Source organism: Colossoma macropomum, unplaced genomic scaffold, assembly GCF_904425465.1.
Source record: "Colossoma macropomum unplaced genomic scaffold, Colossoma_macropomum, whole genome shotgun sequence".
Classification (NCBI taxonomy): Eukaryota; Metazoa; Chordata; class Actinopteri; order Characiformes; family Serrasalmidae; genus Colossoma; species Colossoma macropomum.
Window position 1 is genome coordinate 34,143,948 of NW_023494800.1, and position 21,748 is coordinate 34,165,695.

A 21,748-nucleotide genomic window follows, 5' to 3' on the forward strand; every position below is an offset into this window, starting at 1 on the left:
CTCGCCTTTTTCGTTTTGGTTTTCCTTTAGGCAAATCTGCTACCTGGTACTGTTTTTGGTATCACCTCTGTTGAGGTTCCAAGCGAGCTGAGCCGATACCAAAAGGTGACGTAAAAACACTTAAGATTGCTGATTGGTCGGAGAGAATCGCTAACACATATGCTAACACCAGCTACGCTGCCTCTTGCATCGCCTTTGAGCAACCAGAATCGTCTCGTCTTCTGAACTCAGATATAGTTTTTTCTGAACTCTCCTGTTTTTTATCAGCAGTAGTTTTTGTCGGGCTGCCGTCAGCCTCTTCTGAACAAAATTGGTCTCCATCACGTCACAGCAGTTTCATGTGGCATCGCTATGATGACTAGCTACATTGGGAGGGTACTCTATCTGCAGTGGACCAAAAGCGGGTCGGGTCAAGTCCACTGCCATACCATGCAGTGGAAAAGCGGCTGGAATCGGCCGAATCGGCTAAAATGTTCATGTCGATGTTTAGAGGCTATGTGCAGCATAAATGAGGCCACATCAGATTAGTTTCAAGTTTCTGTTCTATTCTATGAGTTGCTAGCTATAAACTAAGTTCGCTTCATCTGCTAGCTGTGAACAAAGTTAGCTTCATTCTAAGTTTCTTTTGAGGAAAAACAAACTGAAGGACAAATAGTTGCCGACGTGACACATTTGCATGGAAGCTCTCTGACTGGTCTTTGCTAATGTTTGTGAATGTAAGACTGTAGTAAAATGACCCAATTCAATTTGAAAACCTTCGCGAATCATGTTAGCCTCCGAAGCCTCGACCTGTGTGCAGCTAATGTGATCATTTTCAGTGTAATCTTACCTGCTGGCCAATGATGAGCTCTCACGCTTCTTCTGTTGCCTCTTGTTTTAGCAAAACCAAAGGAATTACTTCAGATTAGCACTTAGCATTTCCTGCCCACAGAGCTACTTATTTAACCTGTATATGTTTTTGTCTACTGTAGATATGAAGCTATCAGTATGACATTTATCAGTGTACACACCTGTACAGATGATGGTTTTTATTTTCACAGTCCACTATTTCAAAGGAGTGCGAACACATTTTCAGGAGTGACGAAATGTAGTAATTGTACTATACTTCTGTAGAGAACTGCTGTAGAAATGACATAATGTCGCCAGAGAGATTTCTTTGGTTGCCAAGGCCAAATGTCAGGCCAAACGGCATTGAGATTTTTTTAACTTTTTAATTAAAACACTAAAAGGGAATTCCACTGATTGTTTTTTTTTATTATTATTATTTTTTATTTCTGCATAATTTAGTGGTTGAGATGTTAACAAAGCAATTTAAAGTGGTTGGACATGAAATGGTTCAGTGTAGAGAAATTTACCAACTAGAATAGCATAAAAATGACTTAGCAACACTTTTGCAACCACTTGGGATGGCATAGCAGCGGCCTAGCAACACATTAGCTACCACCTGGAATGGCTGCATAGCAACACCATAGCATACACCTGTGATACCATAGCAATGGCCTAGCAACACATCAGCTACCACCTGGAATGGCTACATAGCAACACCTTAGCAAACACCTGCAATACCATACCACTGGGCTAGCAACAACTTAGCAACCACTCAAAGGAAAAGAGCAATAGCCTAGCAACACCTTAGCAACTACCTGGGATAGTATAGCAATGGATTGATAACACCTTAGCAAACCCCCACGATACCATAGCAACGGCACAGCAACAACTTGGCAACCACCGAGGATAACAGAGCAACAGCCTAGCAACATGTTAGCAACCACCTGGGATACTAAAACAGTGGATTAATAACACCTGGAATACCATAGCAATAGCCTAGCAACACCTTAGCAACCACCTGGGATACTAAAGCAGTGGATTAATAACACCTTAGCAACCACCTGGGATATCCTAGCAACGGCCTAGCAACATTAAAGAAAAGCATTAAACTCTTCAGACGTCTGGTTCTTAGCACCACCATTGTGAAAAAATACTGACTCAGCAGAACGGGGCATTTTACATCAAACCACTCTGAACAACTTTGTTTACATCTTAACTATCAATCTGAACAATCAGTGAAATTCCCTTTTAACTAAGATTGCTTAAAGCACTGATTTTCATGTTAATCGTACGCATATCGAATCTGTGTTGTGTTATAAACAGTTAATTGCAGGAAAGCTGTTTAAGCCATTTACAATGTAGTCACTGGTACAGAATGTCAGCTAAGCTGTGGTGCTCTTGACTTTATGTGTATATATAATTTTGTTTCTGATATTGTTCAAGAGGCTCTGCAACAACTACTGATTAATATGCTTCTGTTTTCTTTTCAGTGATGTTTTGAGTGCAGCCATTGTTTGCTTATGTTTAAAGGGATACTCCACCAGTTTTCAACCTAATGTCTGTCTACCTTGCCTGTATCATGTGGTGCTACTCTTCCTACAGCTTTCAATCTAGAACCACAAAACGTTGCAGGATGGTAGAATCTATACCTGAATAAGTTGCTTATGCTTTTTTTTAACCGATCTGACTTGGAGTGTTTGTACGACAATGTTTGTCATTCCACTTATATAATATGTAATACTTCTACCTCTTATTCCACCACAGCCATTAACATTCTTTAGACATTGCTTTGAACACTTCTCTTATGTCACCATCACGCAAGCATGATAGCAACAGCCTAGCAACACCTTAGGAACCAGCTGGGATACCATAGCTATGGCCTAGCAACACTTTAGTAATGGCTTGGCAACACCCTATCAGCTATCTGGGATACTATAGCGACGGCCTAGGAACATCTTAGCAACGTTTTGGGATACCATAGCAACGGCATAGCAACACCTTTTGAACACCAGGGCCTTGCAAAAACCTAGTAACGGCCTTAGCATCCGCCTGGGATACCTTAGCAACACAATTACTACATAACCTTTATTAAACTATCAAAAACAATCAACAGCTGTGACATCTTTACATTTTAAGGAGTTATCAGCTGGTTTTGTCAAGCCAACTTAGTTTGTTTACAGATTTTCTCTTCTAGTTGTCTGTGGTAATGAAACAAATGGCATGGATGTGGCAGATAATCGTTAAGTTGGAAACTGCTGGATTATTCTTTTAATATTTATCAGCATCAGCGCTTTCAGATTTGCATGTTTTGTCAAACCAGTATGAGTTACTGTGCTTTAAGTAGGGGAGAGCGCGGCACAACGTAACACATTTTGGGTTTTTTTTGTTTTTTTTTGCTTAAAAAATCATGGAAAACCTCATTTTTCTTGCTCTTTTGATTTTGATTTGGCATGTAAACATTGTACCGTTCAAACCCCAGTCCGTATGTGGACAGTAGGCCGCAAAATGGCCTGTTTTGAATTTGTTTTTGTGATGTCACAAAAACCTTTGCATTGGCATATACAGCAATTCAGCCCCACCCATTCACACTGAAGTTATAAGGAGAATTTCAGCTCTGAGTGTTAGTTGAAAGATACACAATACAGGGCAGCCAATCAGAACGGAGCTCATTTACATATATCAACCTTAAAGGTAACAGAAACAGCCTGTTTAATTCTAAGGGTTAAAGAGAGCTTGGAAAGTGGTCACGTAAAGATGAATAATGACTGGTTTTGGTTCATAAACCCGGACAGATGTCATCAGTGAACCTCGGGTAAGTGGGCTTGTTGTACCAGTCCTTATAAAAAGTCAATATATATAGTCAGTATATATATATATATATATATATATATGCACCAAAATAAGTATGATCTGTAAAAAGAGAGTGTGAGTATTTATCAAAAACGATATGTTCATTTTAACCCATGTTAGTTAATGCCCCGCTTTCCCCTTATTCTCTTTACGTACCTAAAGAGGCTAAAGTTGCTAAAATTCATAAGCTGTTTTAGTGCCTACATGGTGTTGTTTTTAAGTGCTTAAGTAGTATTTTATGAGTGCGCTTGTCCCCAAAAGAATCTATTTTGTGAATGTTTTTCTGAACTGTTCACAGCTAAATGGATGCATGCACACTTTCTACTTTCAATGTTTTATGTATTGTAATCTTAATGTTTGATATCAGTCAGCTAATCTGATACAGCCTTCTCAAATCTCATGCACAGTTATAATGCATTATAAAGCCATTTCATAAAGAGAAGGCTGCTGTACAGTAACACCTGTGATTGTGCCATCTGCAGATGCTCTGTTTTAATGTACATGTCTAAACTGATATTTCCAAGCAGTAAACTGAGTAAACTCTGAAGCATGCGTTGTATTTTGTATTACGTATGTTTATAAAGTATATTTTGTGTTTTGTTTTTTTCCTGCAGGCAGGCTTAAAATAGTCAGGGACCTACAGATTAACACAGAATCTCTCTTTAATCTCATTTGCGGCTAAGCATTTAACAGTGTTGGTGTTGGCGCTCCAGTGGAACCCCACCTCTACCGGAGAAGAAAGTACTTTTTGCCCCACCTGTATTCGGATAAACTCCACCTCTTGTGCAGGGATTTGCTAGAAATAGTCCACTAGTAGTAGTAGTAGCTCATATTAGCAGTCTGCTTGCAGTGAACCTACACGTGTCTTTTGAGTTTTTATTTGTAATGTTGATGGTAAAATAGCGATAAATCTGAAAAAAATATGTTTCCTCTGAAAACTATTTTACCTCACAGCACCCTGCATGTACCCCTCCACTACAAATAGATTTGAAAACATGTTTTAGGCAGGTGTCTCTCAAAACTATAGTAAAACACTGTCTCCAACATATTTATAACAATTTCATGTAATAGCTTTAGGTGAGGGAGCTTTCAGAGGTGGACGTCTGGTTCCTATCACCACCACTGTGAACAATTCTGACTCTGTAAGTTTCTCTGGAACGGGGAATTTCACACCAAACCACTGACTGATTTGTTACTGATTTAATTATTCAGAAATGTTTTGAAAAATCAGTGGAATTCTCCTTTAATACATGGCTATTCAAAGGATAACTATGTTTGTTCTAATGGAACCACAGTGGAACAAGATTTTAGTGAAAACACGGTACAAAGTGCATCATGCACACTTAAAAAATGGTTCCTCAAGGGTTCTTTAGTAAAGGCAATGGCTCATGCTTAAAGGGTTCTTTGCATGGTGAAAGTGTTCTTCAGATTGATGAATGTGTTGCCTGTGGTTCTACATTAACAACCTTTTTGAAAATGGTTCTCTATAGCATCAAAAAAGGTTCCACTTTTGTTACAATCTTGACATCATAACAATAGCAGAACGCTTTTTGGTGCTATGTAGAACTAATAAGTAGAACCCACCACAGATCCACAGACAGATAAATGCATATTAGGGAATTAATTCTCTCTCTAAAGAATTTCTTTAAACAAGATTTATTTAAAAATGGCACAGCTAATAGAATAAAGGATGTTTTATGACCATTTCTCCTTTGGCCTGACAGCAGGATCTGAAATGCTGAGTGAAGAGGATGAGCTGAATTACTATACATTTGTTTTGCCTTCTTTTTTTTGTATGTTGAAGGAATACGTCCTTAAGTTTATCTTACTAGCCTGCTTTACCACCCATGACAGTTATTTTTCTGTTTGACTGATGTTTCCACACCACAGCACATTAAATGTCGGAATACTCTCAATTAATGTTCTACAGATTTATGCTCAGAGTATGTTGACTGGTGTTAAAGCTCTAGTCATCCTTGTTAAGAAATGTATTTTTTCTTAGCACTAGCTGGCTAACATTGCTTGCTACACTTCAGAGTCTGGGGCAGAGCTTCTGCTGACAGACAAGCCCTGGGAGCCACCGCAGCCAATCAGATCTCACCATTCAATTCCGAATAACTTTTGTAATGAAACCAGCTTTCCTTGTGGAACTTATGGAAGCCCATTTCCACCACGTAAAATGAAAGAAAATATCCAGCACTTTTTTGATATTATTAAGTCAATTACTCAAAATAACAACAAAGTATCTCAAAATAATGACAGCATCTCAGAATAATGAGGTAGTATCTCAAAATAATGACAGCATCTCAGAGTCATGAGGGTAGTATCTCAAAATAATGACATAGCATCTCAGAGTCATGAGGGTAGTATCTCCAAATAATGGCATAGCATCTCAGAATCATGAGGGTAGTATCTCAAAATAATGACATAGCATCTCAGAATCATGAGGGTAGTATCTCAAAATAATGACAGCATCTCAGAGTCATGAGGGTAGTATCTCAAAATAATGACAGCATCTCAGAGTCATGAGGGTAGTATCTCAAAATAATGACAGCATCTCAGAGTCATGAGGGTAGTATCTCAAAATGATGACAGCATCTCAGAGTCATGAGTGTAGTATCTCAAAATAATGACTTAGTAACTCAGACTAATGAGGTAATATCTCAAAATACTTAGTAACTCAGAATAATGAGATAGTGACTCATAATAATGAGGTCATATCTCAAAATAATGACTTAGTAATTCAGAATAATGAGGTAATATCTCAACATAATGCCTTAGCATCTCAGAATAATGAGGTAATATTTCAAAATAATGCCTTAGCATCTCAGAATAATGAGGTAATATCTCAAAACAAAGACTTAGCATCTCAGACTAATGAGGTAATATCTCAAAATAATGACTTAGTAACTCAGAATAATGAGATAGTATCTCAGAATAATGAGATAGTATCTCAGAATAATGAGGGTAGTATCTCAAAATAATGACATAGCATCTCAGAGTCATGAGGGTAGTATCTCAAAATAATGACATAGCATCTCAGAGTCATGAGGGTAGTTTCTCAAAATAACGACTTGGAATCATTTCAGAATAATGACAGTTTCTCAAAATATTGACAGAATCCCAGAATAATGACTTAGTATCGCAGAATAATGGCATAGCAGTTCACTTAATAACGAAAAAAGAATAAATAGATGCCGGTATTTTTATTTGAAGTGGCGTAAAGGGGGTTTCCATAGGAACTAAAAACAGACTCCAAAGGAAAGCGGTGTGGGTTCACAGCAACATGAAAGCTGGTTTTCAGTCTGATATGAGTGTTATGTTTTTCCCCGCCTCGGCCAAGCCCCGCCCCCTGCGCTAGGATTGGCTAGTCGGATTGACGTACCCACTTGTATGAACTGCTATCCAGTCCCAGCGCCGGAGGCGGGGCTTGTATGAAAACTGGTGCGTATAATAGAAAACCCACCGCAGGACGATGGAGGAGGGTCTGCCGCACAGGAACGGCGATGACCCGCCAAAGAAACGACAGCAGAGCGCCGGATCGGTGAGTGGAAGCGCGGAGGGGCGACATAATAGTCCTGACTGTAGCTGGATGGAGGATATTAGTGTCTGCTGTAGGGCTTTGGGCGGGTGGGCTTTGTGTGGATGGGCGCCGCTCGGAGGGGCTACAGCAGAGACGGGTCTGCTCACAGCTGTTCAGACGAAGATCTACGAATGTTCGAGGGAAGTGCGCAGTTTGTTAGTGCACAGTGAGCGGTTCAGGCCGAGCAGAGAGCAAAGACGGGCTCTTCATTTTATATAAGAGCGCGAGGGCAGTTCCGTTATTTCAGGCGGACTCCCACCCGCTCCGCCTGCTGCACGAGGCCTCTGCTTCACCTACTGTCAGTTTTATTTACTCTCGGAAAAAAACATGGTTCCATCAGTTCTGCACAGAACCATTTTTTATTCTTGAATGGTTCTTCGCAGGGTGTAATGGTTCTTCAGACTGATGGAGAATGTGCTGTATATGGTTCTTTATAGCACCAAAAAGAGCCTGGCATCGTAGCAATAGCGGAACCCTTTTGGTGCTCGTAAATATGATGGCTCTTCAGGGGTTCTTTAGTAAAGGGAATGGTTCTGTACAGAACCACGAGTTCCTTATAGAACCATATCATGCTTGAATGGTTCTTAGCATGGTGTAATGTTTCTTCAGACTGATGGAGAATGCGTTGTGGTTCTATATGGCACCAAAAAGGGTTCTGCTACTGTTACACGTTTGGCATTGTAGCAATAGCAGAACCCATTTTGGTGCTATATACACTCACAAAAATTAGGGTTCTTCAATGGTTCTTTAGTAAAGGACATGGTTCTATACAGAACCATGAACACTCCAAGAACCATTTGCATGATGAAAGCTTTCTTTGCACGGTGAAAGGGTTCTTCAGACTGTTGGAGAATGTGATGATTCCATATAGAACCTTTTGGAAAGTGGTTCTATATACCACCAAAAAGGGTTCTTCTATTGTGACCATGTCAAGCTTGTAACCATAGAAGAACCATTTTCAAAAAGGTTCTTTATAGAACCTTATACCCCACATTCTCCATCAATCTGAAGCACCATTTCACCATGCAGATAACCATTTAATCATGGATTGGTTCTATATAGAGTTCATGGTTCTAAACAGAACCATTCCTGTTACTAAAGAACCCTTGAACCAGTGTAGAGAATCACTGCATGATATCCTGATTAAAATTAAGGATTATAATAACAGTAATAATATAAAAAATAATAGGCCTAATTTGAATGCTTAGCGTTTAATTTTGCTTATTTTGGCCTTGATGTCATTTTTTTACCTAAAATGCAGTTAATCTGATTATAATATTAATATCACACAATTATTATAGGTTATTATTATAACAAGGATATTATATTGTTGTTAGAGTTACTATAATTAATGTAATATTAATCATTGATAATGTTATCATTGTATTACATTATTATTAACAGTAACCGTATGATCATATCATTACTGTTTTTGCTGATGTCTTGTTTTGTTTTGCTGTTATTGAGGGGGCTGTGAATAAGCAGCCTATTATGAGATTAATGCCGTGTTATAAGGCCTGTTTGCTTCCTTTGAGCCGGTTCAAACATTAATCCAGCTCAGATTGGATTAAGCTCTGCCTGATCACATCAGATGTGGTAGTCAGTTAGTAGAAAGTGAATTGATCCTTCCAGAACAACGCAGAACTGTGACATTTTACCCATTCTGAAGAGTTTTTCACCGACTTTCAGAAGTTCGGTTTACACCATTTGACCTCGGTCACATATTTACTGGTTTTATGCTACAGCTACCATCAACATTAGCGTCTTTATTAACACAGTAATTCTACTAGCTTGCCTCAAGTTAAAGGAATGGTTTGGTGAAAAATCAAAGGTACACAATTTTCCACTAACCCCAGATGTGGTCGATTGGCCAAAATATTTTTGGAGTCCGCATTTTGCTTCTTTAGTTATGAAGTGGAGCGCCAAGGCTAACATTGCTAACAAACACTAAAACTCCATAGTCACCCAAATCATTTCTGCAAAAATGCATCATGAAAACCCCGCTCAAACCGCATCCAGGTCTTCGTTAAGGTTGCGCAGACTTGTCAGTGTGGTTTAGGATACATTATGACTTTACGTGAACTATTAATTTATTTTATTTTTTTTATTTTTATTTACAAATCACTTCAGGAGTTGAAGTGCTGATCTAAAATGAGCATTTGTGACAATGACAGTCACAAATATAGAGGAATCTAAACCAATGGCTATCATGTTTTGTATTGAGGAATCTGATCCAAGATCACTCCTGCATTATGAGCTCCAGCGTTGGTGTTGTCTAAAAAAACGACGCATTTTTATAGCTCACAGTAAGTCATAACATGCACTAAACCATATCAGGATGCAATTTGAGCTGAAAGATGTCTTGGAGTTGTATTTTTACACGACGTGTTTTTACACGACACGGCTATTAGGGTGACTGTTGAGTTCTAGTGTTTGTTAGCAACGTTAGCATTGTAGCTCTAGTTCTAAACCAAAGAAGCAAAATTTGGATTTCAGACAGCTGATCAACTACAACTGGGGTAAGTGGGAAACTTTAAATTCATTCGATTTTTCACCAAACTATTCCTTTAAAAGGCCACACAGTTAATTTGTAGAACGCTTTGTTTCTCTCACTTTCTTCAGGCATAAAGTCTACATCATGTGATAGTGGATCAGAAGCAAGAGAATGGGGCTGCGGTTGGTGGAAAAGGTGAGAGGAGGTTTTGTTTTCTTGTTAAAATGTACTATTTTAGAAAGAAAAGTAAAAACTCCAGCCAGGGCTTGGCTTCTGAAAAGCACTGTAGCGCAAAGAATAGTTAGTAGCGCTAAGCTACGACTGTCACTATCGATTAAATCAGTAATCGAGTAATTGAGCACATACTTTTGAAGATGCCTACATGCTTAAAATGAAAAAAAGAAACCTTGAGTAACATTTAGTGGAAAAAAAGCACAGAAATGCATAGAAATGTTTGACTCTTCTTGCCTCTGACTGTGCACTTCAATGGGGATTTCAATATTATGTCAGCACCAAGCTAACAGTGTTGTACATACACTTCCCAAATGCTAGGGACAAGCTAGCAACATACATTCGACTGGCATATTCTTTGCTTTGCATGCTGCTGTTTTTCAGTGAAAACCTAATTCTGAATGTTATTGGAGTATCCTGTTATCCTGTTAACTGGTAGCAGTTCAGCCTAGACCTGGTTAACCAGAACCCTTAATATCCACTTTGGCTTCATATACACACAATTTGTAACTGCAAACGTTGTATTTTCTTTCACACAAATGCAATTTACAACTACATGTGTATTAGATCCTGCTGGGTTTCCTTGCTCTCACTGATGCTCACAAGTGTGAGTGCTAATAGCTCCCCCTTGTGTAGAGTAGGCTAAACACAGCTTTATAATGACCTGCAGGTACTCCTTACATTTTTTAATTAAATAACTGCGGCAGCCTTATGCTGAATGTGCTCCCGAGTAATTAAAATGATCACTTCACTGCAGTGCTCTTTGAGAACTGAAGCCCCTTTTCATTAATGTTGCAAAAAAACTGGAAATTTGATTTGTGCAGATGCAAAGAAAAAGCTTTCACTCTTGCAAGTCTACTTAGCATCCTACCTATCCCCTATAACTCCACCTGGGTTGTATGCAGTTAAGAGACTGTAGCTCATCTGTTGATAGCTATTGGCCATCCTCAGTTTCTGACCACAGAGTAGATATCTCAACCTAGTAGTGACACTGGCGTGTGTAAAACCCCCAGCAACACTGCTCCTGTACCAGCACCAAACACACTAACATGAAAGTGTCACTGCTATGCTGATAGTAATATCTGGACAACAGTGGCCCTGTAGTCAGAATCTGACCAATGATGAATGATACAGTCTGTAATAGCACACCTATAAGGTAGGTTGAGCTCATCAAGTGGGCAGAGGGTGGAACTATAAGGTAGGGCTTTCTATTAAAGTGGACAGTGGTAGAGGTTTCCAGTTTACCATACTTCTCCTTACTCTTTCTTTTTCCTGACACCCAGGGGCACCACAGCCAGCGGATGGCGATCTTTGGGGCGGTCTTCATCATCACGACCCTCCTCATTCTCTACAGCTCCAACACTGGTAATGACCTGTATGGGTCTTTTAAAGGAGGGCCGTTTCACGAAGCCTACAAAACCACGAACCTGAAGAAATGGGCTGGCAAAGAAGGCTACACCCCTGTCTTCGGCAACAAGGTAGCGCCCAGCGGTCACAGGGCGAAGGCTCATAGAGGCAATGTGGGCACAGCCAGGCCTCAGATTACAGACACGGAATTTATTTATGCACATCCTTTCATACAGTGCTGTGAAAAAGTATTTGCACCCCTCCTGATTTCCTCAATTTTTACACAAAAGACAATTCTTTGAATGATCACTTCATTTATTGAAGGATATAAGAAGATCAGTCTTTCATATTAACATGGAGGAATTCTGGCCCACTCTTCTTTGCAGAATTGCTTTATTTCAGCCACATTGGGACGCTTTCAAGCATGAACACCCATTTAAGCTCCTGCCACAGCATCTTGATGACATTCAGGTCAGGACTACCCTGCTGAAAAGGACCTTTAGAATCCGTTTGGATTCAAATCTAATAGTTTTGCTTTCTAATGGGAATTGGCTAAATGGTTTCTAACAGAAACCGCTAGGTTACTGTAGAACACCTTAAGAACCCTGTAGGAAACCACTGAATGCATTTAGAATCAGCCATTGGCCACCTGTGAAACAATTCAGATACTTTGTATTGTGATATCAACCCATTAAAAAAAGCCAAAACACCTTACAAAACCATCAGGAACCAATAAACACTTAAAATACTTAATGGTTTCTAAGGTTTTTAGCAGTGTAGGCCACTCCAAAACCTTCTTTTTGTTTCTTTTGAACCATTCAGAGGTGCTTCTTATCATCGCCTTGCTTCACAACCAAGTTGCAGTTGAGCTTCACATCTTGGACTGATGATCAGACATTTTTTGGTTTAGAATGTTCCCAGAAAATTGTCCATGACAGAAAAACTGAAACAGTAGCCCTTTTGAATCCACTTTACAAAGTCATTCTTTAAAAGTACAAATAGACACATCAATGTTGTTCTAGATTCTACATTCTATTGAACAGGTTTTTTTTTGATAAATAAGAGGTTTTAATTAATTTTGCTGCAAAAAAGGTCCATAGGCAAATTCTTAGAAGATTCTCTGGCTCTGTTCACACCGAACATTAGCCTAACATCCATCTTGAGTGATCCGATTATACGTAGACATGTTGGATTTTGTCTAACTAAAGCACAGACACAGTGATTGATATTAGTGATGCAAATCTGAGGGAGTAAATTCAAGGGACTGGCGTTGACAGGACAGAAAAGTGAGATTAAACCTGTTCTGTGGTGTTTGGATCAGCTAACTTAACATTAGCTTAGCGAGCAGCTATGGACCCAAACAGAGACACACACCACAGTACAGGACTGATTCTGACTGACTGCTGCTCTGCGGAACAAGTGTAGAGGATAAAAACTGAAGTCTGAGAGAGAAAAAGTGGAGTGACTGGAGTTGAAGTGACAGTAAGACAGAAATGAATCTGTTCTGTGGTGTTTAAATCTGCAGAGTAACGTTAGCTTAGCCAGCAGCTACAGACACAAACAGCGCCTCACACCACAGTACATGTTTGACTCAGACTGACTGCTCTGCTGACATACGTGTAAATAAAAACGACTGTCTGAGAGACAAATGACTGGTTTTGTGGTGTTTGAGACTGTAGCGTTTTGGCTAAGCTATTGATAGTGTAGTTAGCAGGCCAAGTGTGCCACACAGCACAGGCTCGATTCCAGCTAACTGATGCTAAGTCGAGTGTGACTGGTTTTAGAGTGAAAGCTGTGAGAAATCGTGTTCTGCCGCTATCATACTTAGTTTTTCCAAGTACCTGGCTATGATTCTTCCTCTCTTTCTATCAGTGTCACCTATCAATAGGCTCCCACAGTGACACATCATAATTTTGAAATACCGTCATCATTTTTAAATACCTTATATAAACCTTATTACCACTATACCACCCCACTCTGGTGTAACACAGTGTTCGTATATATATGCTAAACAAAAATTATTCTCTCTGCTAAAGACTCTTCTCGTAATTTCTTTGCATGTGACAGAGCATGAACCTGCGCTGTCACCAGTGCGCGCTGGTGATGAGCTCCAGCCACGTCCTGGGCACCCACGCTGGAGAGGAGATTGACCGCTTCGAGTGTGTGATCCGCATGAACGATGCCCCGACCTCTGGGTTCGAGCCAGATGTGGGGAACCGGACCAGCCTGCGTGTCGTCGCCCACTCCAGCGTGTTCCGGGTCATCCGCAAGCCGCAGGAATTCCTCAACCGCTCTGAGAACCTGTCCGTCATCTTCTGGGGCCCGCCCACCAAGATCGGACGAGACGCCAAAGGAACACTGTACAGGCTGATCCAGCGGGTCAGCATGACCTACAGCAACGTGTCCACCTTCACCATCTCCCCGAGCAAAATGCGCAAGTTCGACACGCTCTTTCAGAAGGAGACCGGCCGAGACAGGTACAGACCGACCCTGACCGTGAATGGCTGGTTTAGCTAGTCTGCTGGTCTCCCTTTTCGCATTTCGCATAATTCAATGGTTGAAATGTAAACAAAGTCAATCTGAGTTTTTGGTGTGAAATGGTTCATTGTAGAGAAACTTACAGACTTAATTTACTGTCCAAATCCACCAGTAAACCTACACGTCTTCGGAATACTGATGATGGTAAATATAGAAGTAAATCTGAAAAAAAAATGTTTTTTGGGACTATTTTGCCTTACAGCTCCCTACATGTACCCCTCCACCATGAATGGATTTTACTAATAATTTCATTACATGGCATTTTTGAGAAAATGGTCAAATTATTTTATGGCGATATCTGAGGGGAAAAAAATCAATTGATGCTAACAGAATAGCTTTCGCCTTACCACAAAAAGTAGCTGATCCGTCAAGACATTTTTGGTGTCTGAAGCTTTATTTCTTTTGCTTTGGAGCTACAAAGCTAATGTCCTCTAGCTAACAACAGGACTAGCAGTGTGCAAAGTGAATGCCAAAATCATTCCACGTTTGCCTCAAACTGTGGATTCTGACTAATTTTCATATTCAATTACAGAATATTGAAGTAAATCTACATATTTCTTTACCACAAGGAGCAGGATGACCTATTACTGTGTTTAGCTTATTTTCTGAGGTGATAGCACTGGCGCTGTTAGCAGGCTAAAAAAAAATCACAGACGTTTTGCCACTCGGAGGAGTACAATTAAAAACGGTTTCATCATTCAAAAGTAGCCAAGAGAAATCTTTTGGTCACTGCTGGATTAAACCAGTTTCTGTGCTGGATGAGTAAAGGAGGCTGTTTCTTTGGTTGAGCTAATAAGCTAACACTTTATGCAAGGTTTGTTTTCCCTAGACAATGACGTGCTGAGGTACTGGTTTGGGGTAACATTGAGAACAAAGGAATAATTCCATTGTCTTTGGTGAGCTAACGCCAGTGAGGGTAGATAACCTGGTTTCAGCTACCTCTGCCTTCTGAATAACATCTTAATAGCATGTTCAGGTTATTAGTTGAAACATACAACATTATACATATAAAATGCGTAATATATTATGCATACTTACAAATACAAAACTGTCACACTTTACATATCTGTTAAAACACGTTAGCTTTACACTGACCTTTTTGGCCCATGAAGGACCCGTGGTTTCTGTAAATGAATATGAAAACCTTGAATGGTTAACCAAGCGCTCAAGAACCCCTGCGCATCCCTTCTTCAAACCATGTGGAGTTGTTAAGTAATCTCTCATAGACTAGATTATGTGGTTCCTGACACTGTATGGTACAGAGCCCCTAAAGTGACATGGGGATTATTTTTTAATAAGGCGTGGCCACAAATTAACATATTGAGGCAACAATAAATAAAATGTAGCCTCAATATAGTAATTTGTGGCCTCAATAAAAGTATTCATGGTCTAAATATAACCACTTGTGGCCTCAACATAGTATTTTGTGAACTAAAAACAATTTGTGGCCTCAATATCGTAATTCATGGTTTCAATAAAGTAAATTGTGGCTTCAGTATAGTCATTCATGACCTCATTAAAATAAACTGTGGCATTAATATAGTAATTCATGGCCTCAATATATTAACTTGTGGCCTTTATATAGTAATGTGTGACCTCAGTATAATTTGTGGCCTCAATATAGTAATTCATAGCTTCAATAAAGTACATTTTGGCCTTGGCCATTCAGTAAAGTATGGCCTCAAAGTAGTAACTTGTGGACTCAGTAATTCAGTAGAGTAAAATATGGCCTCAATATAGTAACTTGTGACCTCAATATATTAATATGCCATAAAAAAGAATCGTTATGTCACCTTAGGGGCTCCGTAGTATGACATCTATAAACATGGACTTCAGTGTTTTGCACAACTAAAACAGTAGCAGAACCTATTGTGTTGGTGGAATTCTGTCCATACTTTTGGCCATGGATACCAGTATTTCATACAGTGTCAGAAACCACATAAGCAACCTCTGTATGTAATTTGCTTTCATACTAGTTCTTGGACAAGAACTTTTCACTCTTTTTACATACTGTATTGAATTAATTAAGATGCCAATTTTGTGCTTTTGTTCTCAGACAGAAGTCAAAGTCATGGCTGAGCACCGGCTGGTTCACCATGGTGATCTCCATCGAGATATGCGATAACATCACGGTTTATGGGATGGTGCCTCCAAACTACTGTGGGTAAGTAAGTTTCTTCCTCTCTGAGGAATCTGAGACTTCAGTAATGAAGAGGCTAAGCTGCTGAGTTAAATGCAGGACTGTGATGGCTGAATCAGTCAGTACTGTGCAAGTTACTCATAGCAGTGACAAGTTACCAGACAAATGAAATAGGCAAAGGCTTTGAAACAGCAAAAACAAGATGAATTTTAGGATGTAACAATGCAGGGGTGGCCGTTGCACTTCGGCCCATGGTGCTAGAGTCTTCATTAGGACCTTTATATAGATACTTGATGGTTTTTCAAGGGTCCTTTAGTAAAGGCAATGGTTCTATATAGAAGCATAAATTCTATATAGATCCATTTCATGCTCAAGTGGCCTTTTTGCATGGTAAAGTAGTTCTTCAGACTGATGGAGAATGTGTTGTATATGGTTCTATAGAGCTTGATATTGTAACATTAGCAGAACCCGTGCTCCATCAATCTGAAGAACAATTTCACCATGCAAAGAACCATTTAGGCATAAAATGGTACTGTACTATTTTGGTTCTAAATAGATTCATGGTTCTAAAGATTCATTGCCTTTACTAAAGGACCCTTGAAGATCCACCGTTTTTAAGTGCGTAGATACTGACCCTCATGACAGGAAAATCAAATATGCTCAACAGCATACGTCACCAGTTATCTTCCTTCAACGTACACAGACAGCCTCTGACTTCTTCCTCTTAATCATAATGCAGCTCATCCATGGTAACTTTTTTCAAACAGATCCTTCACAACCTGCAACGTCATATATTCATATTCATTATTTGTAGTATTAAAATCTTAAACAGGTAAACATTTAAGTTGACGTTAGATGCTAGTGGGTGGGGTGCCCGTGCCTTCAGAGCGCTTATTTTAAACATAATAATAGACATAATAACAAGCAACCTATACATTTTTTTAATTCAGTGAAATTTGTGGTATGGGTGAGTATGGAAATTCAGAGGGAGCATGAGGGGGTTATAATATTCTAGAATGTTATCTTGAGATCACAACTTAATTATCTTGTGATCTCGAGATAACAACTGTCTTGTTATCTCAACAACTTTTGTTATCTTGAGATCATGACTTCACTATCTTGTGATCTCAAGATAACAAAGTATGTTGAGATAAGATAACGAAGTCGTGATCTCAAGACAACAACTATCTTGTGATCTCAAGATAACAAAAGTTGTTATGACACAGTCAAGATAACAATCCAGACAATTACAGGCACGGCTTATGGCCTCTCCAGACTTCTGTAGGTGAGGCAATATAATCCTTACACCACTGTGTTGATGTGTTTACAGTGGTGAACCGTGACTCTTACATCTAAGCCTTCAGTTTGGGCCATAAATGTCAAAACTGCACAAAAACAAGGGGAAATGCAAAAACGAGGACAGAAAAAAATATGCTAATTTCTGCTAGTGCTCCTTTGGGATTCTAGTAGCATGCTAGCACCAAGTTAATGGCAATTAACATGAACATTTTTGCCCATTCTAAATTAAAACCAGACATTTAGAGCTATATATTCTACCTAGTATGCATCCGTTTTAGAGGGACTTCTTCAGTAACAACTTGCTGAAACCCACTGGTTAGGCTGCCACTGGTATTGATATACATTCAGTGACATATCAACTTACATTTATCTCACAAAATTGTTCCCACCTTTGGAAGTTGAAAGGTAATTGTTCAAATCCCCTGTTAGTTCCCAATTATACTGGTAGTTAATCTGACATGTTAGGCCTCACCAATGGGAGAGTTTGTTTGGTTGTATTTGCCTAGATACCAAGGATGAAAAAATCCTGATTGGACAGATTTTCCAGTGGGCTCTTCAAAAATGTAACCCCATTGTTTCCAACTGAAACTTAATAATGACTTAGCTGAAGTACTGTAATACTTAAATTTTTTATTCAGTTCAGTCATGTTTGTATTTAAACAAGTATTACAGACTCCCAGAAATCATTAGGCCTCCTCTGAAGTTATAGAATGTGTTCTAGAGTGTGATGGGTGAATATTTGTGCTGTAGGAGGCACCCTCAGCCCAAGCGGATGCCGTATCACTACTACAAACCCAGAGGGCCGGACGAATGCATGACGTACCTGCAGAACGAGAAGGGTCGCAGAGGAAACCACCATCGCTTCATCACTGAGAAACAGGTGTTCTCTCGCTGGGCCAAACTCTACAACATCACTTTCACACACCCCGCCTGGTGAGAAATCGGTCCAACATGGCGGCCAGCCCTTCTGTCAGCCCGACGAGAACCTGATTCAATACAGCTAGCATATGGCTAAATTCAGCCTCAGGAGAAACTACACCAGTTTCTTCAATCTAGGGCTGTTGAGTTTGAGCCAAAATGACTTTCTCCTGTCACACATTGAGCCTAAAGTGAGATTAATCCCAAATGGCTGCCTAGTTCATGTAAATTACTTGCTAAAATGATCCAAAATGGCTGCTGGCCTCACATAAATAGAAGCCCCAAAAGTGGGGTTTTAAGAAAGGAGCTGGTTCAAATGGAAATCTGAAGACCTTTACACTCTTGCATTTTTATCAGAGGTAGTAAACAGTGAACTATGTGCAAGAATCGTGAAGAAAATGATCTGAAATGGCTGCTGGCTTCACATAGCTAGCTAGCAAGCTAGCTAGCTAAAGAGGAGCCCAAAAAGTGGGGTGTTAATAAAAGGAGCTGGCTAAAATGGAAATAGGAAGTAAGAAATCTTCAGTAAAAACCTTTACACTCTTGTATTTTTACCGTAGGTAATAAAACAGTGAGCTGTGTTTCAAGAATCTTGAAGAAAATGATCCAAAATGGCTGCCGGCTTTACATAGCTAACCAGCTAGCTAAAGTGGCGTCCAAAACATGGGGTATTAAGGAAGCAGCTGACTAAAACTGAAATCTGAAGTAAGAAATCTTCAGAAAAGACTTTACACTCTTGCATTTTTACGGTAGGTAATAAAACAGCGAGCTGTGTGCAGGATTTACAGAACTAGCCAAGCTGAACAATCAAAGCTCTCACTTTGTAATTCTTTCATTTGGGACTTCAGTTCTCAATCACAAGTGAAATGAACCCTGTGTGAGTAGATTTTTTGGTAGGAACGTGATAAAAAAAGTCTTTATTATACAGTTTGGCCATCCTAAAGGCTGGCAGATATTCCAGCTTTTGTTTATCAAATGAAAGAATAAATTATGCTAAAGGTTTTATGAGACGTTAAGAACTTTGCAATAATCTGCAAATCAGTGCTGAGCACTCTTTATTTTTTTTGTAAGGTGAAATGTTACTGAAAAATGATATTTTTAAACCTTTATAATATATTGAAAATGCCCGTTAACCATAAAATAAAGGCTAGAAATTACGTCGTAGTCCTCCCCGTAGAAAATAAAGCACCTCTTGTGGACTTAGGGGAAAACCGCACTTGTGAGCTTTTTCCCAACACACTAGTGCCATTCTACACAACAGCTTCCCAAAAGCACAGCCACCTTAAGGTCATCTTACCTCCTAGAGACTCTGTTCAGAGTGATATGCTTTCTATTATCTCATGATGATTTTAGATCTTCAGTGCTTTTAGGCTAAATTGACCCTCTCATTGCAGTGGTGCACGGTTTGTATGTACCAGCGTGTCCAGTGTCCAGGCAGCACCAGGTTCGAAGCTGGACTCTGCATCATAGTCCCTCTGTTTAAAGAATCGTCGCTGTCCTATCAAAACCTCACAACTGCCTTTTTACTATTTTAATTATTATTTTTTTTACATCAGCATCCATTCAAATTAACATTTTATGATAAACTGACCAATAAAAATGTTCCAAAATTACTTGGAATTACATCAGTTTACATTAAAGTATAATGAATAATGTATAAACGGATCTGTTTTTCCTTACCGTTTTACCGACATGAGCATTTTTGTGGCCGGTACTGACTCTAATTTTAAGCTGACCGTAAGTAAATGATAAAATTCTGGTAACGTAAAATAAATTTTACATTTATATTTTAGATTTATAATTTTATACTGTGACAATATTAGTTCAACAGCACATAAATGACTGATATGATTGTCTGTTCTGAATGGTCACACAACGTGAATATTGTAGCGCTTGGGCGGGGCTAGCACTGGGGGCAGGGGCTTTCCAGCATCTGCAAAGAATTCCCATATTGGCTTTTGTTATTGTAATCGTGATGATGTTTTGTATTGTGTCATCAGGAGGTCGTGAGTTCGTATCCCGCCGATGCCGCTAACAAAAAAAGTTGGCAATTATTGACGCATTATGGGATAATGTTGTCAATATAGTATTGAATTAAACGATATGTCGTTCAGGCTCCGTTTCAGAGATGCGAGGTTTTTTTACGACAGCAACGATATGTGGTCACTGCCCACCCGCCACTTTTCTCAGATAGAGCGTCGAGATGTAATAGAATGATTCATTTCGCTGACAAGAATCTAGAATTCCTCAAGCTGGCCTTCTGAACTTGAGTCTTCATTCTCTCAACCAAGCCAACATGCTGTGCCCAGACTGTCCAGGACGTTACGTCCAGATCGGCCTACAGAAACAAAGGAACTGAACATCTAAACAAAAGCCAAAAGTGTGGAAAGGGATGGTGATTTAGACAATACAGACAGACAAACTGTCGATGTGTAAAAGCCTTAACCTCTGTTTGTGTTGACCGGCAGTTACAGTGATGTTTCCTTGTGAAATCGGAGTTCCAAAGGCTGTAACTGCCAGCACATTTAGTATGAAGTTCTTATAGTTCAGTACAGGGCCTTTGTGCACTCGCCCTGATTGTCAAACACTCACACATATGTATACATAGATATTTAAATATATATATATACATCTATAAATGTCATCATGCCGTTACTTGCTTGAAGCTTTTTTGCTGCTCACATGACTTTACACAAAAATGCTCTTGGCATGCTGTGATTGGACTGTTTTATTTCTGACAGTGTTTTGATTGGAGGGGGTTAATGACCTCAGTTTTTACTGTGAATGTTACCGCTATCTCCATTTGATCCATGATTAGTTAACTCTACTGGCAGGTGAGTAAACCTTTATGAACTTGAACTACCTTAAAGTGACAGTTTGAAGTCAAACGTACACGTTTCCCTCTTCCCCCAAATCGAGTCGACAAGTTTGCTTCTTTAGTTTTTGCACTGGAGCTATGAGGCTAATATAGTAATGGATTTGTTCACCGATTAGCATCGTGCTAACTGCATGCCTCAAACCATATCTAGTTGTGATCTCAAACAGACTTGCTTATGTGGTTTCTGACACTGTTATCTATTAAAATGGTCCAAATATGCCTAGCATTACTGCAGTTTGGGGTGAATGGGAAAATTTGTTTTACCAAACTATCACTAAGATTAATCAAACACTGGGATTCTGATGCTAGATGAAGGAGCTTCAGGAGTCGGGCATCAGTCAGTAAAAGCTAAACAATTAGCTAAATTCCAGTTTGGTATGCTGCATCCCGACGCCCCAGGCACGTACAAAGAGGCCTTGTCCAAAATAGCCCTGCACCCTTCCTCCTGCACCCTTGTCCTCTTAAATTGGAACTCCACCGATGCTTCAGAATCTCTGCATAATTGTTTGAGATGTCAACAAAGTCATTCAGAGTGGTTTGGTGTGAAATGGTTCAGATTTCTTCACAGTGGTGGTGATAGGAACCAGGGGTCGCCATGACTACAACACAAATATAGCCATTTTATTTATGGTAAAATAGTGA

General features: G+C 39.5%; 1 protein-coding gene across 1 annotated transcript; it reads left to right on the top strand.

Moving 5' to 3' along the window:
• Window positions 1-7,112: 7,112 nt before the first annotated feature.
• Window positions 7,113-21,735, top strand: st6galnac6 (ST6 (alpha-N-acetyl-neuraminyl-2,3-beta-galactosyl-1,3)-N-acetylgalactosaminide alpha-2,6-sialyltransferase 6). Its single transcript, XM_036589112.1, has 6 exons — window positions 7,113-7,222; window positions 9,884-9,950; window positions 11,270-11,464; window positions 13,401-13,810; window positions 15,928-16,035; window positions 18,061-21,735. Exons 2-6 carry the CDS (start codon window positions 9,927-9,929, stop codon window positions 18,245-18,247), a joined length of 924 nt encoding a protein of 307 aa, XP_036445005.1. The 5' UTR covers window positions 7,113-7,222; window positions 9,884-9,926; the 3' UTR covers window positions 18,248-21,735.
• The last annotated feature ends 13 nt before the right edge of the window (window positions 21,736-21,748 follow it).

Coding starts and splice junctions, on each gene's coding strand:
- st6galnac6 (XM_036589112.1), top strand. CDS start 9,927: ATGGGGCTGCGGTTGGTGGAAAAG. Junction 9,951..11,269: donor GGCTGCGGTTGGTGGAAAAG/GTGAGAGGAGGT, acceptor CCTGACACCCAG/GGGCACCACAGCCAGCGGAT. Junction 11,465..13,400: donor CCCCTGTCTTCGGCAACAAG/GTAGCGCCCAGC, acceptor TGCATGTGACAG/AGCATGAACCTGCGCTGTCA.